This window comes from Bufo gargarizans, chromosome 3 (genome assembly GCF_014858855.1).
Source record: "Bufo gargarizans isolate SCDJY-AF-19 chromosome 3, ASM1485885v1, whole genome shotgun sequence".
Classification (NCBI taxonomy): Eukaryota; Metazoa; Chordata; class Amphibia; order Anura; family Bufonidae; genus Bufo; species Bufo gargarizans.
Genome location: NC_058082.1, coordinates 63181525 through 63209090, shown reverse-complemented (window position 1 = coordinate 63209090; position 27566 = coordinate 63181525). Strand labels below are relative to the sequence as shown.

The window sequence follows — 27566 nt, the reverse complement described above, 5'->3', positions numbered from 1 at the left end:
ATAAGCCATTATGTTTTTTCTTGTATTCTGTTCCATGGACCAGACGTGTGCCTAGCCTACCTCGCACAGATAACATTATAAAGTATGTTATACAAATTTCTAGTATATTTTATTATCAGAAACAATTGGGGTACAACCACAGGGCAAAGTGGTGTCACGGCTGCGACGCGGCCTGCCCGTGGTCCAGTCCCGCACGCCTGTACGGGCCTTGATTAAACTAGTGAGGACTGCACCGTTTGGCCGGTCTGCATCGTTACCGTCTGCGTGGCACCTTGAATACCGCACAGCCATTAACAATGCAGACCGACTTATCAGTCCGGTCTTCGGGAGTCTAATTAGAGCCGCGCCACAACCTCGCCGTGTGGTCGTACCCTTAACAACAAGGTGCAGCATTTCTCTTTGGTCATTTCTCTGTACTATGAAAAAGATAGAAGAAATTTTAAAAATATATGTATATAAAAATACACAATGGAATAAAAAGGAGAAAAAGGGAATGTAATTGGCCATCGGTGTTCATGTAAGCATTAAAGGGGCTGCCTCCGCTTCAGATCAGTTTTGGAAGCAAGTCACTCTGTAGATATTTATGTTGTTGTCTTCTGGGTCCCTCTTCACAAGCTCTACCTTAAAATACTGAGGTAGGATGTTCTGGAAAAAGTCCATGGTGCCGTGCTCCTTTCTCATTTCCGAAGACAGAAACACGGTTGTCCGAGGACCACAAAGATGCTGCAACGTCTGGACCAGAAGATCGTACGTTTCCTTCAAATATACAATGTCTGCTCCAAAGATAAAATCATAGTCTTGAGGAAAGTGTGTGTGGTCAAATCCCCATGACAATGCACAGACATTAGGAAGGTGATCCAAGGGGACATTGGCCGATACATTCTTCCTGATCTGTGGCAGCACATGTGGAAGATCTGTCACAGTTACATGGCCACCTTTAGAAAACACACAAAAAGAAGAGAAAAAAAAGTTACATCCTGAACTTTACCACAATCAACCTTCTCCCATAATTATCAGGCTGTGCTCACACTGATCAGTGGAATTTATAGGGTTACGAAAAGTTTCAATATAGACATCACAGAGAAAAATGACTTTTCATATAAAACATAACTTTTACTGTTGTTGGTTAAAATAATACCCCTTCTTAGTATATATGTTAGGCTACGTCAAATAATTAGACAAGGCCTTACTTGGACGTATCAGGATAATGAAGTCCGATGTATAGAAAAAATTTGCGGCAACTTACAGTTAGATTGCTGTGGACCTGGCCAAATAGAGAGGTGGTGGATAAGGGGAAGGGAACAATATCCCTAATACAAACCTCAATGTACCCCTGCCTACAGGCGGAGCACCCGCCCCGAAAGGGGCGACCCCACCTCTCGGTGGCTAAACCCTCACTGTCGCCTATTGATACCCTGCCTATAAGGATCGATGATGTTCGTCCCTTCTTTGGCAATTTGTCCCAATGCGTTTCCCGAGACGTAATAAAGGCTGGTTCATCAGGGGACTCAGGATAGTTGATAGATGCCCAACTGATAATAGTGGGCAAAACTCTGATAGTTGCATAGCAGACCTCCTGGTATTGTAAGGTGCATAGGTGATTCAAATACCTGGTTTTGGCGCCTAGATTTGAGCCCCGCCTCCTGGATAACCCTATTAGTGCCATGGGATAGAGATAAGCGCCACTTCCGGTATTTGGAACACACGTGGTGCCAGGTGGAACGCACATGTGATTCCGAAACCGGAAGTGAGCCGGCATTCACTCACAACATCATATCCTGCCTGTGAACCGCATGCAGGGAGGTGGGAGGAGAATCAGGATGGCAGATAGATGCTGTCACCATGATTAGAAAGGGGGAGAGGAGTAATAATAGATATATAGGTTCTTGGGCCACATGTTAAAGAACTGTGCATCTTAAAAACGATCATCCCACATGTATATAAAGGGGGTGTATAGAGAGGCTGGATATAGGTTGTATTAACACATGTCAAAGGAACAGGCCCCCCCATAAATAGCTGGACCAATTGCGGTCCGATATAAGGCTGATTTACATTTGTAAAGGATAACCATAGTGCTGGCTACTGCATAAATAAAAGTGAAAGAGACTAAATAAAACACCCAAAGGAAATCTGTTCATTTAGTCCCATTGGAAACACTGTTTTGAGGCGGTACATCCACTGGGCTTCCTTGCAGAGAATCCTATTATCCCAGTCGCCACCCCTTGGTGACTGTCGTATAACTTCAATGACCTGGAATTTGAGTGTACTCACGTCGCCATCATGTGCCTCAAGCACATGACGTGCGATCGGTTTGTCTCTACGGTTCCACGTAACTCAAAGGGCAACTACAAGTACACAGGTAGACCACCCCTTGGGTGCGACAGTTGGCGAAGTCCCGTATAGTATATGTTATTCCGGTGCTGACACTAGTGAACACCTTTGATTTTAAAATGAATGGGCAACAAACAGTTTCCGCCACACTTAAAAGTACCCGTTGGTTTGGGATTAAGCCATGTGGTGGTTCCTGTTGGTCTTTGGTAGTGACTGTGTACCAATCTGTCCTTTAAGGAGCGTCCACGTCTATATGTGATCGCTGGTCTGGGGGGGGGGGGGGGGGGCCCCCCCCAAAGAGAGCACGTCCTTAATATCTGAATCAGTCAGGAGAACATCCCAAAATCTACTTAACCACCTCCCGACCGCTGTACGCACGGATGCGTCCGGGAGGTGGTTGTTTAGTTCCTCCTGGACGCATCGGCGCGTCCTCTCGCGAGACGCGAGATTACGTCACAGCCGGCCCGCGCATGCGCATCGCGGGCCGGCATTTCGCAGAAGACTATTTCGTCAGCAGCCTGCCGGCCACGATCATTGGCTGGCAGGCTGCTGATTTTTAAAAAATCCAATCAGCAGCCATATAACCCCACATATTAGTAAATATGATGGGGTTATATGGCTGCTGTGCTCCTCTGCTCCTTCTTTTGGTCGGTTGGTTCCAGCAGAGGAGCACATCTTTACTGTGAGTACCCACCACACCACATTTAGCCCCCAGATCACCCCAATTAACCCTTTGATCACCCCTTTTATCCCCCCCTGTCAATCACTAGTGAAAGGAAAAAAGTGATCAGTGCAAACTGTCACTTTTTTTTTTCACTGTTATTGACCGTTAGGTTTTAGGTATAGTTTAGGTCCCTTGGTTAGGTAGTTAGCGATCAGTTAGCGCCCAGCCCACCGCACCGCAGTCCGTTATTCGCTGATTAGCGTATCGCTAATCAGCATTTGTACTTTTATAGTATCTGAAAGTGATCAAAACTGATCACGGTCAGATCTATAATTGTACTAGTGTCACTTTAGTTCGCCCTCCACCCAAAACGCAGTGTTTGCCCGATCAGGCCTGATCGGTCGCCCACACGTGCGTTCGCCCACACCCGCCCCACCGCAGTGACAAAAAAATTTTTTTTTTTTGATCACTGCACATTCACTTTACACGCACTGCGGCGATAAAAAAATCAGTTTTGATATTTTTTATCAACTGCAGCGGCCTCCGGTACTTTGCTAGCCTCCCCTTTGTAAGACAGGCTTGCTTTTTTTTTCTTGGGTAGTCTCAGGGAATACCCCTAAATTTAGTTGCCCACATGTCAAACAGGGGGTATTCCTCTGAAGAGGCCTACAGGCTTCTGACCCAGTCGGATGAGGAGTGGGAACCCTCATCTGATGAATCCAGCGGGTCAGAATACGAACCTGTAGAAAGCAGTGGCTCTCTGACCCAAAGTTCGGACGAGGAGGCTGAGGTCCCTGATAGCACCAGGCGTACCCGGCCCCGTGTCGCTAGACCGCAGGTTGCGCAGGATCCGCTTCAAGAGCAGCAGAGTGGGGCTGGTGCTGTCGGATTACGTGGTGAGGCATACACCAGCAGCCCAGCCCTTCCTGGACCTAGTACCAGCACTGCCGTACAACCTGGTGAAGTAGCGAGCACCAGAAGGGCAGTTGAAGCTGGTACGGTGGCACGTGCAGTAGTGACCCCGTCGCAGCCACCGCAAAGACGTGCCCGTAGAGCCCCTAGAATCCCAGAGGTGCTGGCAAACCCTGATTGGCAGTCCCCAACTTCAGCCGCACCCGTAGTTTTCCCTTTCACCGCCCAGTCTGGAGTTCGGGTTGAGACGGCTCAGATCGGTTCGGCCCTGGGATTTTTTGAGCTGTTCTTGACTGCGGAGCTTTTAGACTTAGTCGTGGCAGAGACAAACCGGTATGCCACACAATTTATCACCGCTAACCCGGGAAGCTTTTATGCCCAGCCCAGCCGAATTTAAAACTTTTCTGGGCCTCCTCCTCAACATGGGCCTGACAAAAAAACATGAATTGCGGTCATATTGGTCCACGAACCCAATTCATCACATGCCCATGTTCTCTGCTGCTATGTCCAGGACACGATTTGAGGTCATCCTGCGTTTCCTGCACTTTAGCGACAACACCGCCTCCCGTCCCAGGGGCCACCCTGCTTTTGACCGGCTCCACAAAATTCGGCCCCTCATAGACCATTTCAACCAGAAATTTGCAGATATTTATACCCCTGAGCAAAACATCTGCGTAGACGAGTCCCTGATACATTTTACCGGGCGCCTTGGCTTCAAACAATACATCCCAAGCAAGCGCGCCCGGTATGGGGTCAAATTGTATAAGCTCTGTGAAAGGGCCACAGGCTATACCCACAAATTTCGGGTCTATGAGGGAAAAGATCAGACCCTGGAGCCGGTCGGTTGCCCTGACTACCTGGGGAGCAGTGGGAAGACAGTTTGGGACTTGGTGTCACCCTTATTCGGCAAGGGGTACCATCTTTATGTGGACAATTTTTACACAAGTGTGGCCCTCTTTAGGCATTTGTTTCTAGAACGGATTGGCGCCTGTGGTACCGCGCGAACTAGTCGCGCGGGCTTCCCCCAACGGCTCGTTACCACCCGTCTTGCAAGGGGGCAGAGGGCCGCACTGTGTAACGAAGAACTGCTCGCGGTGAAATGGAGAGACAAGCGTGACGTTTACATGCTCTCCTCCATTCACGCAGACACGACAATCCAAATTGAGCGAGCAACCCGTGTCATTGAAAAGCCCCTCTCAGTCCACGACTATAACCTCCACATGGGAGGGGTCGACTTCAATGACCAGATGTTGGCTCCGTATTTAGTTTCCCGACGCACCAGACGCTGGTATAAGAAGGTGTCTGTATATTTAATTCAATTGGCTCTGTACAATAGTTTTGTTCTCTACAGTAAGGCTGGGAGAACTGGATCCTTCCTCAAATTTCAGGAAGAGATCATCGCGAACCTCCTGTATCCAGGAGGTTCCGTGGCCCCATCCACCAGTGTAGTTAGCCGTCTACACGAGCGACACTTCCCCAGTGTCGTTGCTGGTACCTCAAACCGACCGCCACCCCGAAAAAAATGTCGTGTCTGTAGCAGGAGTGGAATAAGGCGTGACACCCGTTATTTCTGTCCTGACTGTCCCGACCACCCTGCCCTATGCTTAGGGGAGTGTTTCCGAAAGTACCACACACAGGTACACCTAGCATAGGGATCACATCTCACCAGGATAGGCACACAGGGCTATTAGGGCCCATTCACTCACAGCTGCTGCAAACGTCTCCTTTCACATGGGACAAAGTGCATAACGCACTTCGCCACATCTTTGGGCGATTTGCGCTTTGCACATTGACCCATGGGGAAGGAGAGGTTTGTTCTATAAAGGTAAAAAAACAAAAAAAAAAAAAAAAAAAAAAAACAAAAACAGGTAAGCAAACAGGTTAATGTTTAGTTCCAAAAGTTAAAGTTACATGTTCTGTTCCAAAGTTAATAAAATTATTGCGTTGTGGCCTGGTTTTTTCATTTTTTTTTTGTCTTTTTACCTTCCAGGTGGACCAACCGATCTACTAGCTGCAGCACCGATGTGCATTCTGACAGAAGCATTGCGCTGCTGTCAGATTACACGCAAGTCGGTGTATGCGGCGCTGCAAGACGGGATTTTCTCCTCTGCAGTGACAGATACGTTTGCCAAGGCATACGAGCTGAGGAGGAGGCGGCGTTCCTATGCTTTGGCAAGCATTTTGTGTATATATATATATATATATATATATATATATATATATATATATATATATATATATATATATATATATATATATATATATATATATATATATAAAAAAAAAAATCCCGGCAATGATTTATTCATCCACATCGATTGATGCGAATGGAGAAATCTGGTTTGCCAGGGCATTACGAGCTAAGTGGGTATGGATGTAGGGCGGAGCTCCTATGTCCTGGCAGACGCCTTTCCCCTCCATTTTTTTTTTTGGCAGAGATTTTTTCATCCACATTGATCGATGCGAATGAAGAAATCTGTGCCGTTCATTTTTTTCTTTCAGCCCAGAGGCTGAACGGAAAAAAAAATCTCATTACCTGTATGCTCAATATAAGGAGAATAGCAGAAACTCCTAATGCTGGCCATACATGTAATGATTGCGGAGACCCTCAAATGCCAGGGCAGTACAAACACCCCACAACTGACCCCATTTTGGAAAGAAGACACCCCAAGGTATTTGCTGAGGGGCATATTGAGTCCATGAAAGATTGAAATTTTTGTCCTAAGTTAGCGGAAAGTGAGACTTTGTGAGAAAAAACAAAAAAAAATCAATTTCCGCTAACTTATGCGAAAAAAAAAAAAAATTCTATGAACTTGCCAGGCCCCTCATTGGATACCTTGGGGTGTCTTCTTTCCAAAGTGGGGTCACATGTGGGGTATTTATACTGCCCTGGCTTTTTAGGGGCCCTAAAGCGTGAGAAGAAGTCTGGGATCCAAATGTCTAAAAATGCCCTCCTAAAAGGAATTTGGGCCCCTTTGCGCATCTAGGCTGCAAAAAAGTGTGACACATCTGGTATCGCCGTACTCAGGAGAAGTTGGGGAATGTGTTTTGGGGTGTCATTTTACATATACCCATGCTGGGTGAGAAAAATATCTTGGTCAAATGCCAACTTTGTATAAAAAAATGGGAAAAGTTGTCGTTTGCCAAGATATTTCTCTCACCCAGCATGGGTATATGTAAAATGACACCCCAAAACACATTCCCCAACTTCTCCTGAGTACGGCGATACCAGATGTGTCACACTTTTTTGATGCCAAGGTGGGCAAAGGGGCGCATATTCCAAAGTGCACCTTTCGTATTTCACCGGTCATTTTTTACAGATTTTGATTGCAAGGTACTTCTCACACATATGGGCCCCTAAATTGCCAGGGCAGTATAACTACGCCACAAGTGACCCCATTTTGGAAAGAAGACACCCCAAGGTATTCCGTGAGGGGCATGGCGAGTTCCTAGAATTTTTTATTTTTTGTCGCAAGTTAGTGGAATATGAGACTTTGTAAGGAAAAAAGAGAAAAAAAAAAAAATCATCATTTTCCGCTAACTTGTGACAAAAAATAAAAAATTCTAGGAACTCGCCGTGCCCTTCACGGAATACCTTGGGGTGTCTTCTTTCCAAAATGGGGTCACTTGTGGCGTAGTTATACTGCCCTGGCAATTTAGGGGCCCAAATGTGTGAGAAGTACCTTGCAATCAAAATGTGTAAAAAATGCCCTGCAAAATCCGAAAGGTGCACTTTGGAATATGTGCCCCTTTGCCCACCTTGGCAGCAAAAAAGTGTGACACATCTGGTATCGCCGTACTCAGGAGAAGTTGGGGAATGTGTTTTGGGGTGTCATTTTACATATACCCATGCTGGGTGAGAAAAATATCTTGGTCAAATGCCAACTTTGTATAAAAAAATGGGAAAAGTTGTCTTTTGCCAAGATATTTCTCTCACCCAGCATGGGTATATGTAAAATGACACCCCAAAACACATTCCCCAACTTCTCCTGAGTACGGCGATACCACATGTGTGACACTTTTTTGCTGCCAAGGTGGGCAAAGGGGCGCATATTCCAAAGTGCACCTTTCGGATTTCACCGGTCATTTCTTACACATTTTGATTGCAAAGTTCTTCTCACACATTTGGGCCCCTAAATTGCCAGGGCAGTATAACTACGCCACAAGTGACCCCATTTTGGAAAGAAGACACCCCAAGGTATTCTGTGAGGGGCATGGCGAGTTCCTAGAATTTTTTATTTTTTGTCGCAAGTTAGTGGAATATGAGACTTTGTAAGTAAAAAAAAAAAAAAAAAAAAAATCATCATCATTTTCCGCTAACTTGTGACAAAAAATAAAAAGTTCTATGAACTCACTATGCCCATCAGCGAATACCTTAGGGTGTCTACTTTCCGAAATGGGGTCATTTGTGGGTAGTTTATACTGTTTGGGCATTGTAGAACCTCAGGAAACATGACAGGTGCTCAGAAAATCAGAGCTGTTTCAAAAAGCGGAAATTCACATTTTTGTACCATAGTTTGTAAATGCTATAACTTTTACCCAAACCATTTTTTTTTTGCCCAAACATTTTTTTTTTATCAAAGACATGTAGAACTATAAATTTAGCGAAAAATTTATATATGGATGTCGTTTTTTTTGCAAAATTTCACAGCTGAAAGTGAAAAATGTAATTTTTTTGCAAAAAAATCGTTATATTTTGATTAATAACAAAAAAAGTAAAAATGTCAGCAGCAATAAAATACCACCAAATGAAAGCTCCATTAGTGAGAAGAAAAGGAGGTAAAATTCATTTGGGTGGTAAGTTGCATGACCGAGCGATAAACGGTGAAAGGAGTGTAGTGCCGAAGTGTAAAAAGTGGCCTGGTCATGAAGGGGGTTTCACCTAGCGGGGCTGAAGTGGTTAAGATACCCCTAACTTTCTGATTTTGATGATCAAAAGTGCTGATAATTCTGATGGTGTTGTCTCCTTTTTTAACATTCCGGGTCTTGTAAACTAATAGGGCTTGGCGATTTTTAACCAACAACAGTAAAAGTTATGTTTTATATGGAAAGTCATTTTTCTCTGTGCTCACACTGGCATCGTGGCTTCTGCTGCCTTCACATGACAGATTCAAAACGCTGCCCAACATACCCTGTAGTTTCATTGGCAAGAACAAAGCTATAAACTAGGCCATTTCTGCTGTAAAAAGTGTCATAAACCCCCCAACAAACCACAATGAAAAATGTGAACATAACCCAAGTTTCATTAAAGGAGTTGTACCAGCTCACACTGGATATGCCACCAATATCAGATAGATGCTGGTCTGGGACCCACACCTATCTGGCATTAGTGGCATATCCTAGCAACCATATGCCACCAATAGGAGAGATGAGACAACCCCTTTATATTTACTTGTATGCATTAACATGTTAGTATCATCCACTAAAGAATCAAGGCGGTTTTCCAACCTGAGAAGCAGCCACACGTGTCTGAATGGCTCACCATTTTCATTATCTTGGCCGGTTGTGTGCCATACTTAAAGGGTTTTCTTGGATCAGGATACTGATGGCGCTGCAATCTCATTCATTTCTATGAGCGATCCATGGTCGCAGCCAAGATCACTGTGTAGCCTTAGCCCTCACACGATCAGAGGGGCTAAGACTCGGACCCCCACTGATAATAGGTCACCAATATTTAATCCCAGAAAATCCCTTTAATAACATTAAAGCATAGCCAAGGCTTCTAGTTATTAGGTGACATCCAGCTTGTTTACTTCTCCAGTCTAATCATAAATCCCATTACTGTAGACACCCTGGTAAATCTAGTGAGACTGTCTGCTAGGTGCCTGACCTAACACAACCTGTACAAATCAGCCCGAGCTGGGACACGAATAAAGGTAAAAAGAAAAATAAATGTAACACCTTCATGACTTGCACCGTACATGTACAGCACAAATAAGGCCTTTAAAGATGGCGCCTGCTTAGGAGCTGAGCGGACCCCATATCCGCTGGGCGCCTGCTTTTTTTTTTTTACAGAAGCATTACCCGTGATCAGCATCTTTGTAACCCCTCAATTGGGACCACAGGATCTGAAAAGTCTCTTCCTGGAAGCGTTGCGCTCGTGGGGACGGAACCCCTTCCCCATGCGGAGATCCAGGGAGTCATTTGGTTTCTATGGCAGCCTCGTGCCTTCTGAAGCCTGCCACAGTGAAGTTCTTATCGAGTGAAAAAGGTTTTTAAAAATATAAAGTTCAAATCACCCCCTTTCCCCATTTTAACCCCTTCACGACCTCAGCGGTACAAGTACAGTAGAAGTCAGGTCTTTAACCCCTTCCCGCCCAGCATACATGTATGTATGGAGCTGCAGGACATGACCTGCCACCCAGCGCCATACATGTACGGTGTTCTGATCGAGCAGGTGCATTACCCATAATTAAGTCACATAAAATAAAAAACATATGGTATTGCTGCGTCCGTATTAACTGGTTCTATAAAAATATCACATGGCTCACCCTGTCAGGTCACGGTGTATGCTGTAAAACAAAAGAGAAAAAAATAAAATAAAAAATAAAACAGTGCCAAAACAGCCATTTTTTAGTCACTTTGCCTTACTCAAGCAGCAAATCTAAGTCATATGCACCCCAAAACAGTGCCAATTCAAACGTTACATCATCTTGCAAAGAAAATGAGCCCCCACATAAATCCTGCATACTAAAGAGTGCGTCTGTCTTATAAAGAGAAAAAAATACAGTATTTCTATGCTGCAGATAGAAGACCTTTTTAGTTGACGACCACATGCATTTCAAATAGGATACAAGTGTCGCACTCATCGTCCCTGAGCTTCACCTCAGCCAGCCACACCTGGGAAGGACACTCCCCTAGTGGCTGAGAACAGTGGGATGAGATGGGCATCACTACTTTTTGTGGCTCATGACTGTACAACCCCTTCTTAATGCAGACCCCAAAATCAGACCACTGGCACCCCTATATGCCCTATCTAACCCCCCTGTCCCCTAAATGCAGACAAAAAAACAAAACAAAAACCCACACACCTCTCCTCCTCTGGGCACCATCACCACTGTGCCTCAATATTCTGCAGCTTTAGGTCATAGGGCAGCGTCGGCACCAGGTGAAGAGTACCAGGGAGCGGCGAGCAATGCCAGCGAGGCTCTTGCAGAGTCCACAATATAATCACTCATTAGTTATGCCCCCTCACTTGAGGCATCATGGGCCACAGAAAACTGCTCCATGTTTGAGAACCCGGTTTCACACAACATTAAATAATGCCATTAGAAAGTACAATTTGTTCTGCAAAAGGTAAGCCCTCATACGGATATGTGAACGAAAACATAAAAAAAGGTTATGTCTCTGGGAATAAAAAAAAAATTAAATAGCGGTGTCATGAAAGGGTTAAAAAAGAAGCCCCACCAACTGTAGGGAACAGCAAAGCGCTCTTCCAACCAAAGCCACCACATTCTGTCTATAATATAGGCACGCTACTGATGTACGATGTGTGTACACACACTTAACATTTCTTTTGATCGCTTCAGCTCCGCAATTTTCAGAACTTTGAGCGGCACAAAACATGGGAGAATCTTTGGTAAACCAGATGGGTAATGCTAATAGGTCCATTACTTGTACCAAACAAGAACAGGCCGGCTCCAGCTTTTAGCAAAGGAATAAAGACAGCTGTTCCTTCCGCTAAGTGCCACTTAAAATTCTCAACAGGTTCTAAAGAGGAGAGGCAGCTCTGAGGCTCATTGTACCTGGAATAGTTGTGCCACGGCGGCACTGCCAAGATGAATACACCAGTCCCAGGCTTTTTTGTGTGTATTACCACAGTTCAGGCTCCATTTCTAAACATTTCTGCTCGTCACTGAAGAGCACAGCTTAGTTCCCATGAGAATTTCTTATTTTATTTGTGTTTAGCCTCTAATCAGACTGTTTTTCTGCCCTCCGTTGGAGGTGTACGTAGGTTGGCATGTTTTCAGTAGGTCTAGTGGAAGGCTTTGATGTATGCCCCTATATAGGCATCCATCGTCCATACTCTTCCATGCAGAAATGTATACCGCACAGATACGCTTTATGCCTCATTCACATCAGCGTTTGGTCAGTGATTTCCATCAGTGATTATTAGCCAAAACCAGGTGCGGTTCTAAAGACAAAACAGGAGCAGATCTTTCCATTACACACCTTATGGGTCCATTCACACGTCCATGGTTTGCGGATCCGCAATACACCCGGCCGGCACTCCCCATAGAACTGCCTATTCTTGTCCGCAATTGCATGTGCAGCCTCCACTCCAATGGCCAAGTCTCCAGGTCTGAAGATAGGTGCACATCTGTCAAACACTTCTGGCATAAATATCTGAGAATACAGCTTTCAGTGATCATGGGTGCTTCCAGATGTGGTACCCCAGCAGATGAGCTTCACCCCAGAGGACTCACAAACCGTGACCAGGTATCCACAGCTCCTCTTAACCTTCAACGACTTGCGCTCTACATCTACAGCACAAGTTGGGACTTTAAAAGGTGGCACCCGCTCAGGAGGTGAACAGGTGTTATAGCCACCAGGTGTCTGCTGTTTTACACAGAAGACACTTGGAGGCAGAGTCAATGATCGTCAATAATGCTGATCACAGACAGTTAAAGGGGTTGGTCCATCTCATACATTGGTTGCAAATAGTTAGGGTATGTCATCAATGTGTGATAGGTGCAGGTCCCAGGGGTGTGAACTGTACCCATTTCTAGAACGGAGCCCGCAAAGTGAAGAAGAGTGGCTCATGCATACACAGTGTCTTCCATTCATTTCTATGGGACTGCCAAAAGTAGCCGAGCGCTGGCTCAGCTATTGTCGTCAGCCTCATAGAAGTGAGTAGAGCTATGGCTGCGCTTGCATGGTGCGCTTCCCATTCACTTCTATGGGACTTCCAAAAATAGCAAAGAACACTGCTCGGCTATTTTCGGCACTCCCATAGAAATGAATGGGGGCTGCCCTCCTTCAATTTGTGGACTACGTTCTAGAGACAGGTGCGGGTCCCACCTATCAGACATTGATGGTATAACATAGTAATATGCCACTAATGTATGAGATGGACCAACCCCTTTAACCCCTCAGATGCTGAGGTCAATCAAGCAGTCTATTCCTGGGAGTGCTGCACAGAAAGGCTCCTGCACACCGAGATCAAGCAAGCCAATCGGTTGATATGGCGGCCTTGAGCCTTCTGAAGCACTGCTAGATAGGAGCGCAATGAAACTCCCAAAATAAAAAGGGGGAGGTGTGAGCATGGGAGATAGGATAGATAAAGTGGGATTATATGTGGATGATCTCCTTTTTATGGATGAACCTGAGACTAGGCTTCCTAGAGCGATTGAAATAATAGAAAAAGTTGGGGAGTACTCGGGTTTACACATAAATTGGATGAAATCAGCAATTATGCCCCTATGGGCGCATACGTGGCAGTCACAATACTATAACTTAGCGTTTGTAGATCGCTTCAAGAATCTGGGAATTGTGATCACCAGAGATCCCCAATTGGCATATTCCTTAAATATAGCACCCCTGGAACCCGTTTACTGATAAACTCAGAACGAGGAAGTCCCTACCGTTATCAACCATGGGGAGATTAAGTCTGGTCAAAATGATTCTTTTACCTAAGGGGTTATACCTCCTGGCACATGCATGCACACCGGTACCACAGGGATTCTTTGGTCGCATTCATTGGTAGCCAACTTTATCTGGGGGGAGTCTAGACGGAAACTTTCCCTTAATGTTCTGCAGAGATCCAAGTTAGAGGGGGGAGCTGCCCTGCCCGATTTCTTCCTACATTACCTGGCTGGCCAGTTGAAATTCTTAACTCCCTGGATCTCAGCATTAGAATTACCAAATGCAGATTATTATCTTAGGGAATATTTACACATGTCCTCCCTGTGGCCATTGCTGGAAGAGTCACGTTCCGTCCCTATACGCTTGCTCCCTATCCATAAACTGGCTCATCAGGTATGGAGTGCTGCCAAGATGCAATCGTTTGGGGATCTCCCGGATGATATTCCAATATGGGATAATCCCATGTTTGCTCATCTGAGAGAATTGGAGGGAGTGAATCTGTGGAAATCTCATGGGGTTCTCACCCTAAGAGACCTATATGTCGAGGGTACTTGAATTTCTCCTGCATCTGCGAAAAGGCGAGTTACCTCGTAATTTTTTCACGCGTTGAGACACTGCAACTGAGACACGCGTTAACAGCTCAATTTGGGGAAAGAGGACGAAAAATTTCAAAATACCCTTTAATAGGTATTCTAAGATCACAGGGCCCGAGGGGTATAATTTCTGTGCTTAATACGCACCTGCTCAATAATCGAATGTTGCTGAACCCTCTTGCTATCGAGGGAAAGTGGAAAAACGCAATACCTTCTCTGATGGCTGATGACTGGAATGAAGCCTTGATGGCTCAGGTGAAGGTCTCTCCATCAATTAATAACAGGTTGATTCAGCTGTTTATCTTGCACAGAAGTTACCTTACGCCCACTAGACTACACAAAATGGGCAGACTACCACACAATAGATGCCATAGATGCTCACAGGATAACGCTGACTTTTGGCACCTCATGTGGGAATGCATGTACTTAAAAAGCTTTTGGAGAGCAGTAATAGAGGTGTTAACAACTATGGTCCCCTCTGCAGTACCGCTCTGCCCTAAAGTTTGTGTTTTGGGTATATTGGATAAGGAGATTTGGGGGCATCATCACAGGGTATTCTTAAGTGAGACTCTATTCCTTGCTAGAAAAGCCATTGCTTTTAGGTGGATGGCTGATAGAGCACCCACACTAGGCAAATGGAAATCACTGGTCAACCACGCTGCAAGTATGGAAAGAATTGTATTTATTCACAGAAAATGCCCACAAAAGTTTCACAAGGTGTGGGGAGAGTGGTCTTCAGCTCCTTTAACTTTACACAATGCATGCATGTACTCTGTAGCCGATATAGACCATACGCCTGCTGTATAATAAAGTGCGATTTCCGTGCTCTAGTATGCTGCTTCATTATATTTGTTTGTCAGGAGGGACCACCTCCATGGCACTTGTAATCATGACATCACAGGTGTGACGTCTGCACGGCCATGACACTCACTCCAGGCATGCTTACACCGCTTCCCTTGTCAGTTATATATCACTGTCAGCAGTCTTAGGCTACATGCACACTTTTTTTTGTGGATTAGAGGAGACCCCACCGTGTGCTGTCCGCATCCATATGTCTGTTCCGTAGCCCCGCAAAATATATAGAACACGTCCTATTCTTGCACGTTTTGCAGACAAGGATAGGCATTGTTACAATGGATCCGCAAAAAAAAAAAAGTAATCCGTATTTTTTGTGGACCACAAAACACATACGGTTGTGTGAACATAGCCTTAAGGGGAAGGTCATTTAGGACTTTCATACTAAATCTTATAGAATATTTTGGTAAACGATTCTGGTTACCCCTTTATAGGTAACTTACCAAGTAATGACACCAGTATGCCCACTATGCCGGTCCCAGCACCCAGCTCAATGACTCTTTTTCCTTTGACATTCAGCTTCTCTTCTTCTAGGAAGGTGCACAGATACAGCGCCTGCGAAAGGAAAAATCAGAAGAGCGGGTTGTTCTCCGTGCAATAGCTCTACCTTTCTGCATCTTTTCAAAGTTTATATGCACTTTCTTTTGCTTAGTTCATATGTTAGGCACAAGATGGAGTCTCAACCCTCACAAACCCTTAAAAGGCTATGTACACCTTCGAAGGCAAAAAAAAAAAAAAAGGGATGACTGCATTTTAGGCTGAGTTCACATCTGTGTTTAGCCTTTCCATTCTCCTGCTCAGTTATAGGACCAGGAGAACAGAAAAGATGGATTCAGCACATAGCTGAGCCAAACGGAGCCCACGAGCCCCATAGACTATAATGGGGTCCTTTAGGTTTCCGCTCGGAGGAAGATTTTTGAGGCGGAGACAAAAGTCCTGCATGTACCGCTTTTGTCTCTGCTTCAAAAATTTTCCTCCAAGCAGAAACCTAAAAAGGACCCCATTATAGTCTTTAGGCCCCGTGGGCTCAGCTATGTGCCAAATCCGTCTTTTCTGTTCTCCTGCTCCTATAACGGAGCAGGAGAACGGAAAGGCTGAACTCGGATGTGAACTCAGCCGTACTCATTTTTGGCTAAAAATTATTTTTTCAATTAGCCTTTAATAAAAAAATATTGAGCCATTCTGTCACAAAGGGTAAACTGGTCATCTAATAACCCTTAATACTGAGGTCATAAACACTTATTTAAGCCACATTCTTATCAGTGAGATAAGGACTGAGCTATAATGAGTGTTTATAATGTCAGATCAGGAGCCGTCAGCTCGCCAAATGATGGAAAAGTACAATTAGTCCAGCAAGATTAAAAAAAAAAAAAAAAAAAAATTCCTCATCAAGGGGTGTAAAAAAATAAAATAAAATAAAAAAAAATCTGGAAAATTTACTGTTACCTCGTGTATTTATTTATTTTTTTGCTTCCTCTGGGTCAGCTTTGCAGGACAATATGATGAACTGGACTCCGTTACTAATAGATAATAAGTATCCTGGTGCTTGCCATCTCCTTTGTATCCTTTAGCTGCAGTGCCGTAACAGAATCGCACAAACTTCAAGTGCAAAAAGCTTAAAATCCATATCGATGACACCGCGCTTGTCTCAACCGTCTACAGTACACTACTGCACGATAGGATTGTCACAGACCATTTAACTTAGCGCTGGAGCTGCCGTTACTTACTAAGAAGAATCTGCCGTTACCGGTCTCCTAGCGCTTCATCCTTGACTGCCATCTCCTGTGGGCTGTAGTTTGAAGTGGTACTGGGTACTTGGTTGGGGTTGTTTGTTTCACGGTCCGCACCCCGGCCGGTGGCGCAACGCCGTTTCTACAAATAGTACTTAGCGTTCTCACGAGTGGGTAGTGAGGTCACTGTTCCAGCTACGGATGGTAGCTGGTTCCAAAATGACTAACAACGCATTTCGGACAGTACGCCAACTTTCATCAGGTAAAGAGGAATATGGCGATGCTCCTGAGTGCTCAGTACTTATACCCTCCAGCGAACCCACCTTAAGGCTGGTTTCAAACGGGCGTTGCGGATTGGGGCCGGATGCGTTCAGTGAAAATCGCACTATTTTGCAAGCAAGTTCAGTCAGTTTTGTCTGCGATTGCGTTTAGTTGTTCCGTTTTTTTCCGTGCGGGTGGAAGGCGTTTTGATGCGTTTTTCACGCGCGTGATAAAAAAAACGGAAGGTTTACAGACAACATCTCTTAGCAACCATCAGTGAAAAACGCATCGCACCCGCACTTGCTTGCGGATGCAATGCGTTTTTCACGCAGCCCTATTCACTTCTATGGGGCCAGGGCTGCGTGAAAAACGCAGAATATAGAACATGCTGCGAATTTCATGCAACGCAGAACTGATGCGTGAAAAACAACGCTCATGTACACAGACCCATTGAAATGAATGGGTCAGGATTCAGTGCGGGCGCTATGCGTTCACGTCACGCATTGCTCCCGCGCGGAAAACTCGCTTGTGTGAAAGGGAAGGGGCCTAACTGTTTCTATCCTGTCTTGTGTTCTGATTTGCCTGCAGTGAAATCTACAGCTCAAGTGTACTTATCTGCCGCAATGATGCTTTTCTCATTCAAATGCAAACAACTCTATCTCTGAGTTTAACCCACCTGGTAACAAGGTATCCATATTAAAAATCCATTTAGTTTCTACTCGAGACATACTTTTTATCAGATTTCCCCCTCTTTTTGGCAATCTCACTAATTCTATTCCGTAAAAGGTGGACCCATTAAAATTTCCATTCGTGCTTTTTCTTGTAATGTCTAGACAATGGATATACAGGTCCTTCTAAAAAAATTGCATATTGTGATAAAGTTCTTTATTTTCTGTAATGTACTGATAAACATTAGACTTTCATATATTTTAGATTCATTACACACCAACTGAAGTAGTTCAAGCCTTTTATTGTTTTAATATTGATGATTTTGGCATACAGCTCATGAAAACCCAAATTTCTATCTAAAAAATTAGCATATTTCATCCGACCAATAAAAGAAAAGTGTTTTTAATACAAAAAAAAAGTCAACCTTCAAATAATTATGTTCAGTTATGCACTCAATACTTGGTCGGGAATCCTTTTGCAGAAATGACTGCTTCAATGCAACGTGGCATGGAGGCAATCAGCCTGTGGCACTGCTGAGGTGTTATGGAGGCCCAGGAGGCTTCGATAGCGGCCTTAAGCTCATCCAGAGTGTTGGGTCTTGCGTCTCTCAACTTTCTCTTCCCAATATCCCACATATTCTCTATGGGGTTCAGGTCAGGAGAGTTGGCAGGCCAATTGAGCACAGTAATACCATGGTCAGTAAACCATTTACCAGTGGTTTTGGCACTGTGAGCAGGTGCCAGGTCGTGCTGAAAAATGAAATCTTCATCTCCATAAAGCTTTTCAGCAGATGGAAGCATGAAGTGCTCCAAAATCTCCTGATAGCTAGCTGCATTGACCCGGCCCTTGATAAAACACAGTGGACCAACACCAGCAGCTGACATGGCACCCCAGACCATCACTGACTGTGGGTACTTGACACTGGACTTCAGGCATTTTCCTCTCCCCAGTCTTCCTCCAGACTCTGGCACCTTGATTTCCGAATGACATGCAAAATTTGCTTTCATCCGAAAAAAGTACTTTGGACCACTGAGCAACAGTCCAGTGCTGCTTCTCTGTAGCCCAGGTCAGGCGCTTCTGCCGCTGTTTCTGGTTCAAAAGTGGCTTGACCTGGGGAATGCGGCACTTGTAGCCCATTTCCTGCACACGCCTGTACACGGTGGCTCTGGATGTTTCTACTCCAGACTCAGTCCACTGCTTCCGCAGGTCCCCCAAGGTCTGGAATCGGTCCTTCTCCACAATCTTCCTCAGGGTCCGGTCACCTCTTCTCGTTGTGCAGCGTTTTCTGCCACACTTTTTCCTTCCCACAGACTTCCCACTGAGGTGCCTTGATACAGCACTCTGGGAACAGCCTATTTGTTCAGAAATTTCTTTCTGTGTCTTACCCTCTTGCTTGAGGGTGTCAATGATGGCCTTCTGGACAGCAGTCAGGTCGGCAGTCTTACCCATGATTGCGGTTTTGAGTAATGAACCAGGCTGGGAGTTTTTAAAAGCCTCAGGAATCTTTTGCAGGTGTTTAGAGTTAATTAGTTGATTCAGATGATTAGGTTAATAGCTCGTTTAGAAAACCTTTTCATGATATGCTAATTTTTTTAGATAGGAATTTGGGGTTTTCATGAGCTGTATGCCAAAATCATCAATATTAAAACAATAAAAGGCTTGAACTACTTCAGTTGGTGTGTAATGAATCTAAAATATATGAAAGTCTAATGTTTATCAGTACATTACAGAAAATAATGAACTTTATCACAATATGCTAATTTTTTAAGAAGGACCTGTATATCTAAAAAAAAAAATCTCCCACCCTTTTTCTTAATTGTCTTTGGGTACGGCCAATATACATCTCGCTGCAGGGGCATGTGATGGCGTATACATTGCTGCCCATAATTATTTGTACCGCTGGCAAATTTTGACTTAAAGTTACTTTTATTCAACCAGCAAGAAATTTTTTGACGGGAAATGACATAGGTGTCTCCCAAAAGATAATAAGATTATGTACAAAAGGCCTTATTGTGGGTAAAAAAACATTTCTCAGCTTTTATTTCCATTTGAGCAATGGAATCAATAGAAAAGCCTTTATTGGCTATTACAGTAATCAAACGCTTCCTATAATTGCAGACCAGCTCCACAGGTATTTTTGCCCATTAATCTTTGGCAATTGGCTCCAAATCTTTCAGGTTTGAGGGTCTTCTTGCCATCACCCTTATCTTTAGCTCCCTCCACAGATTCTCAACTGAATTCAAGTCTGGACTCTGGCTGGGCCACTCCAAAACATTAATGCTGTTGTCTGCTAACCATTTCTTCACCACTTTTGCTGTGTGTTTTGGGTCATTGTCATGCTGAAATGTCCACTGGTGCCCAAAGCCAAGTTTCTCTGCAGACTGCCTGATGTTGTCGTTGAGAAGCCTCATGTATTGCTCTTTTTTCATGGTGCCTGTCATTTACTGTGATTAGGTTCCCTGGTCCATTGGCTGAAAAACACCCCCAAAGTATTAGGTTCCCACCACCATGTTTGACAGTGGGGATGGTGTTCTTTGTGTTCAAGGCTTCTCCTTTTTTACGCCAAATGAAGGAAACATCATTGTGACCAAACAATTCAATTTTTGTTTCATCTGACCATAACATAGAAGACCAGAAGTCTTATTCTTTGTCCAGATGAGCTTTTGCAAAGGCCAAGCAAGCTTTTGTGTGCCTTATCTGGAGAAGTGGCGTCCTCCTTGGTCTGCATTATGCAGTGTCCGTTGGATTGTCTGCCTTGAGACATTGCCACCAGCAGAGCCCAGATTCACCAGGATGGCCTTGGTGGTGATCCTTGGATTCTTTTTCACCTCTCTAACTATCCTCCTAGCCAGCACAGGTGTCACTTTTGGCTTCCGACCACGTCCTCTGAGATTTTCCACAGTGCAGAACATCTTGTATTTTTTGCTCAAATGTAAATAAAAGCTGAGAAATGTTTTTTTCCCCCCACAATAATGCCTCTTGTACATCGTCTTATTCTCTTTTGGGAGACACCTATGTTATTTCCCGTCAAAAAATTACTTTCTGGTTGAATAAAAGTAACTAAGTCAAAATTTGCCAGGGGTATGAATAATTATGGGCAGCACTGTATTACACCCCCCCCCCCCCCAACTATTGCATGTAATAAACCTTTTCATGTCTTCGTAGGGGCTATTGATGTTTTTTATATTCATCTGTATTTTGTTGTTGCCGGACGTTCTGCACCCTACACATTTCTTACACGGGAAGAATCCATTGTCTTGGCCAATGCCTTTATAGTGATCTTTTTTATCATCTTTTTATTGTTTTTATTTCTATTTTTCTCTTGTTTGGTAATACAACTATTAGTGGCTATCAACATATTGCCTAGGTTTTTAGCTTTCCGATAGATAAATCTAGGCTCCTTGGGGATCAATTCCCCCACTATTTTGTCTTCCCTCAGAACGTCCCAATATTTGCTCACAAACTTTTTAAAGAGGCTCACTTGGCCATTGTACGGTAAAATAAGTGGTGGGATTATTATGTCCTCTTCCTCCTTCGTTTTGGACTTCTCTCTTCTCTGCAGTAAAGATTGTCTATCTAGCTGTCCCACTTCTTTCTATTGAGTTATCAGTTTGGCCACGTTATATTCTTTTTGTTTCAAATTTTCTCTATAGGTCTTCAGCTTCCCTTTCATATTCTACTAGTTCTGTACAATTTCTTTTAATACGTAGAAACTGACTTCTTGGCATGTTATCTAACCACGGGGCAGGTGGCAACTTTCCTTGGAGATAAAGCTGTTGGCGTCAGTAGGGTTTTTAAAGGTCTTCGTATGCATCTTCTTCCCCTCAATAAAAACAGTCAGGTCTAAAAAAATTAAAATCTCTCTCTTGTCAAAAGTCGGTGGAAATTGTAAAAAAAAAAAAATCTTTTTTTTTTTACAATTTACGCCGACTTTTAGCAAGAGAAAGATACATTTTCTAGACCTGACTGTGGATGTGAAGCGGCAAAATTATTTCTAAAAAGAAAGGGGAAATGCCAGAAATACAGATAGAGTGTATAGGGGAGTGTATTATGTTTATTTTACAGAGGAATAATTTTTTATATGATGATAATTTTTACCTCCAGACGTGGGGGACCGCGATGGGGACGAAGTTCGCACCGGGGTTCGCAAATCTATATGTGGGATGGTGGCAACATCAGACCATACATCCTGGAGCAGGCTCCGGGCAAACCTTGTCCTCTGGCGATGATGTTATCTTTATATGGAAGGAAGAAGAAGAAAAAAAAACTACAGGAATTTTTTTTATGAGATTAATAAAAATGATTATTTTTTTTACAATTTACACCGACTTTTAGCAAGAGAAGGATACATTTTCTAGACCTGACTATTTTTATTGAGGGGAAGAAGATATATACGAAGACCTTTAATAAACCTACTGACGCCAACAGCTTTATCTCCAAGGAAAGTTGCCACCTGCCCCGTGGTTAGATAACATACCAAGAAGTCAGTTTCTACGTATTAAAAGAAATTGTACAGAACTAGTAGAATATGAAAGGGAAGCTGAAGACCTACAGAGAAAATTTGAAACAAAAAGGATATAACGTGGCCAAACTTATAACTCAATAGAAAGAAGTGGGACAGCTAGATAGACACTCTTTACTGCAGAGAAGAGAGAAGTCCAAAACGAAGCAGGAAGAGGACATAATAATCCCACCTCTTATTTTACCGTACAATGGCCAAAGTGAGCCTCTTTAAAAAAAATTGTGAGCAAACATTAGGACGTTTTGAGGGAAGACAAAATAGTGGGGGAATTGATCCCCAAGGAGCCTAGATTTATCTATTGGAAAGCTAAAAACCTAGGCAATATGTTGGCAGCCACTAATAGTTGTTTTACCAAACAAGAGAAAAATACAAATAGAAATAAAAATGATGATAACAAAGATCACTATAAAGTTATAGGCCAAGACCTTGTGTAAGAAATGTGTAGGGTGCAGAACGTCCGGCAACAGCAAAATACAGATAAATATAAAAAACATCAATAGCACCTAAGAAGAAGACATGAAAGGGTTCATTACATGCAATAGTTGGGGGGGTAATATACCGTATGCCATTACATGCCCCTGCAACAAGATGTATATTGGCAGTACCCAAAGACAATTAAGAAAAAGGGAGAGATAAATATATCTCTATCTATATCATCATCAATTTGAAGGACATATATTGTCTAGACATTACAAAAAAAAGCACAAAGGGGAATTTAATGGGTCCACCTTTAGCGGAATAGAATTAGTGAGATTACCAAAAAGAGGGGGAGATCTGATAAAAAGTATGTCTTGAGTAGAAGCTAAATGGATTTTTAATATGGATACCTTGTAGGGGTGGGAGATATGGCCTAAAATCTATATTGCAATATAATTTTAAGCATGTGAGATTTGCGATTTTCTATATTGGGGGGGGGGGGGGGGGTTAAACTTTTATTTAATAACTATTAGCCCCCCTTAAGGGCTAGAACCCTTGTCATATTCACTCTGATAGAGCTCTATTAGGGTGAATAGGACTTTACACTCTCCCTGCTGCCCCGTGCTTTGTGCACACAACAGCAGGGAGCTGACCATGGCAGCCAGCCTCTTATGTGCCCCCCAAGCCTCTGATCAGCCCCCCAGCCTCACCCTCTTATCAGCCCCCTCTGGTAACTCAAACCCACCCACCCTCCCCAATATTAATCATTGGTGGCAGTGGCCACAGGGTCCTCTCCCCCCCCCCATCATTGGTGGCAGCAGCAGTTCCGATCGGAGTCCCAGCAGTGTAATGCTGGGGCTCCGATCGGTTACCATGGCAGCCAGGACGCTACTGAAGTCCTGGCTGCCATGGTATGTCAGTGAGCAGCATTATACTCACGTGCGCCGTGGCCGCTCCTTCTTCTGTCTGTGCGGCGCATTGCTAATGCTTATAGCATTAGCAATGCGCCGCACAGACCTATGAGAAGAAGGAGCGCCTGGCGGCCACGGCGCTTGCGAGTATAATGCTGCTCACTGACATACCATGGCAGCCAGGACTTCAGTAGCGTCCTGGCTGCCATGGTAACCGATCGGAGCCCCAGCATTACACTGCTGGGACTCCGATCGGAACTGCAGCTCCATGGTCATATCGCAGTCCGCCGATATACACAAAATCCATATCGTAGCACAAATTTATATCGCATATCGCCTATACTGCCCACCCCTAATACCTTGGTACCTGGAGGGTTAAACTCGGAGATAGATTTGTTTGCATTTGAATGAGAAATGCATCATTGCGGCAGATAAATACACTTGAGCTGTAGATTTCACTGCAGGAAAATCAGAACACAAGACAGGATAGAAAGTTAGGCCCCTTTCACACGAGCGAGTTTTCCGAGTGGGGGCAATGCACCGAGTTGGTGTGTAATAAATCTAAAATATATGAAAGTCTAATGTTTATCAGTACATTACAGAAAATAATGAACTTTATCACAATATGCTAATTTTTTTAGAAGGACCTGTATGTCCATTGTCTAGACATTACAAGAAAAAGCACGAATGGAAATTTTAATGGGTCCACCTTTTACGGAATAGAATTAGTGAGATTGCCAAAAAGAGGGGGAAATCTGATAAAAAGTATGTCTCGAGTAGAAACTAAATGGATTTTTAATATGGATACCTTGTTACCAGGTGGGTTAAACTCAGAGATAGAGTTGTTTGCATTTGAATGAGAAAAGCATCATTGCGGCAGATAAGTACACTTGAGCTGTAGATTTCACTGCAGGCAAATCAGAACACAAGACAGGATAGAAACAGTTAGGCCCCTTCCCTTTCACACAAGCGAGTTTTCCGCGCGGGTGCAATGCATGACGTGAACGCATAGCGCCCGCACTGAATCCTGACCCATTCATTTCAATGGGTCTGTGTACATGAGCGTTTTTTTTTCACGCATCAGTTCTGCGTTGCGTGAAAAACGCAGCATGTTCTATATTCTGCATTTTTCACGCAGCCCTGGCCTCATAGAAGCGAATGGGGATTCAGTGAAAAATGCATGGCATCCGGAAGCAGGTGCGGATACAATGCATTTTTCACTGATGGTTGCTAAGAGATGTTGTTTGTAAACCTGTTGTTTTTTTATCACGCGCGTGAAAAACGCATCAAAACGCATTGCACCTGTGCGGAAAAAACTGAACAACATCGAAGACAAAACGGACTAAACTAGTGTGACTTTCACTGAACGCATCCGGAACTAATCCGTCACGCTTGTGTGAAAGAGGCCTAAAGGTGGGTTCGCTGGAGGGTATAAGTAATGAGCACTCAGGAGCATCGCCATATTCCTCTTTACCTGATGAAGGACGGCGTACTGTCCGAAACGAGCCGTTAGTAATTTTGGTACCAGCTACCATCCGTAGCTGGAACAGTGACCTCACTACCTACTCGTGAGAACGCTAAGTACTATTTGTGAAACAACCCCAACCAAGTACCCAGTACCACTTCAAACTACAGCCCACAGGAGATGGCAGTCAAGGATGAAGCGCTAGGAGACCGGTAACGGCAGTTTCTTCTTAGTTAGTAGCGGCAGCTCCAGCGCTAAGTTAAATGGTCTGTGACAATCCTATCGTGCAGTAGTGTACTGTAGATGTGGGGTCATCAATATTGATTTTAAGCTTGTTGGACTCCATTACTGACACCAAAAATCTCCATGGTCCAGACGCCTGCATAATGTGACGCTCCAGGGTGTTCTGCTGGGAAAGCTCAGGGGAACGCTAAAACGGCTTGGTTAAGAGATGGAGGGGCATCTTGTAACCAAGCATTAGCGCCGTTCATTGGTTTGTGACGGAGCCCAAGTGGACTCTGCTACGATGCCAGCCGCAAGAATCAGCGAACGTTGCTTTCATTCTGCAGGGCGGAGGTAAATATCAGTCTTGGAAAACCTCTTTAAAGAGGACCTTTCACTAGAATAAAACATCTAAACTAACTATACAGACATGGAGAGGGGCGCCCAGGGACCCCCCTGCACTTACCGTTATACCTGGGCGCCGCTCCGTTCTCCCGGTATAGCCTCCGGTATCTTCATAGTTAGGCTCCACCCAGGGGAACCTGCCGGCGTCTCCTTCTCCCATGCTGTAGCGCTGGCCAATCGCAGCGCTCAGCTCATAGCCCGAGAGGCTTTTTTTCTCTCTCAGGCTATGAGCTGAGCGCTGTGATTGGCCAGCGCTGCAGCCTGGGTGAATGAGACGGCGGCAGGTTCCCCTGGGTGGAGCCTAACTATGAAGATACCGGAGGCAATAACGGGAGAACGGAGCGGCGCCCAGGTATAACAGTAAGTGCAGGGGGGTCCCTGGGCGCCCCTCTCCATGTCTGTATAGTTAGTTTAGATGTTTTATTCTAGTGAAAGGTCCTCTTTAAATAATGGAAATCTGATATAAAATTTTCTATGAAACTCAGTCCTTTTGGTCACTGTAGACCCAGCCTGTATTTTTGGAGGTCAGAGGAGACGACCAAAGATGTGAACAGGCCTGACGTGTGCCCCTTGGTGAAGATAAAGGGCACGGAAGAGGCGATCAGATGGCGCTGTATGGGGGCTCTAACTGGCGCTAAGACTGCCCATATGGGTAAGGGCTTGTTCATGCGGCCGTTCCGTGCACTGGGGACCGCAGTCAATTTGAATGGGTCCGTCCGCACCGCAAAAAAATAAATATAACAAGGTCCATTTTTTTGCTGTGCGGAGGCACAGACAGAAACACCACAGAAAAACTCTGTAGTGCTACCATCTGGTCCTGATCCGTGCTTCCGTTCTGCATCTCCGCGATTGAGGACCCATTCAAGTGAAAGGGTCCGCATCCGTGATGTGGAGTGCACACGGGCTGGTGCCTGTGTATTGCAGACCCGCCGTACGGCCACGTGAACAAGCCCTAAGGCCACGTATTTAATTTCCGTTCTTCTGATCTGTTACAAGATCAGAAAAACAGAGAGAGGAAGGATCCTTTATTCTGAGCTTGTGTTGTGCTCACTTTGCATCTGGTTCTGTCAGAGATCCGTCATGTTAGACAGTCCTGCATGGACTTTTTCTCCCATCTAAAATAACAGATCTATGACAAAAACGGATACTCAAAAATCAAAATAAAGGATCCATTTTATTTTTTTCTGTATTTCTGACGAATCCGAAGAACAGAAAACGGAATGGTCGTGTGAACATGGCCTTAGAATAAGGATTCGTGAACAGGGCCGGGTCCACGTTTTGGCCCACAACCACAGATCTGCAGACCACGGACACCGCCGCTGTGCGCTCCATCAATAGACAGAACAGGACATGGTCTATAATTTGAGGAACGGCCGCATGGCTCCTCAAAAAATATGGTGTGCGTGGCTCCAGAGAAGTGACTGGGTGGGTGCGCTACTCGCAAACTGTACGCACGCGGATGAAGCATACGGTCACATGCACAAGGCCTAAAAAGCACAAGGGGCCAGCCCAGTGGTATAGTCTGCAACCTGTGGCTCTCCAGCTGTTGCAAAACTACAACTCCCAGCATGCCCTGACACGGCCTCAGGGGGTTGTAGTTTTGCAACAGCTGGAGCCCACAGGTCGGCGCCCCCGGCAGGCTGTAGCTGGGGCACACGGACGGACGGTGTAGGGCACAATACACACTCTGCCGTAGGCGGCTCCGTCTTTCACACGTGGCCGCCCCCTCCTCACACTTACCGCGTCCCACACCGGCGCCGCTACCCCGAGGGTGCCTCCAAAATGCTGGGTGATGCGCAGCTCCCGGCCGCAGAACGTGTAGCGGCTCTCCTCCGTGTACGTGTCCGAGAAGAGCGAGCCGACCTCCCGCGGCAGCTCGTCACTCAGCCCGCTCACCTCCTCACCCTGCATGGCGGCTTCCTGTCTGTGCACACATAGGCCGGGCCTAGTAATGGTGGAGGAGCCGCCCGGCCACGAGGAGCTGGATGCTGGAAAGCAACAAGTTAACATGTCATTGTGCCCCT

General features: G+C 44.8%; 1 protein-coding gene across 1 annotated transcript; it reads right to left on the bottom strand.

Moving 5' to 3' along the window:
* Positions 1-85: 85 nt before the first annotated feature.
* Positions 86-27566, bottom strand: EEF1AKMT3 (EEF1A lysine methyltransferase 3). The gene is made up of 3 exons (XM_044286404.1): positions 27283-27566; positions 15384-15495; positions 86-935 (listed from the first exon to the last, which is right to left on the bottom strand). The coding sequence occupies exons 1-3, from the start codon at positions 27550-27552 to the stop codon at positions 550-552; spliced, it is 768 nt and encodes a 255-aa protein (XP_044142339.1). The 5' UTR covers positions 27553-27566; the 3' UTR covers positions 86-549.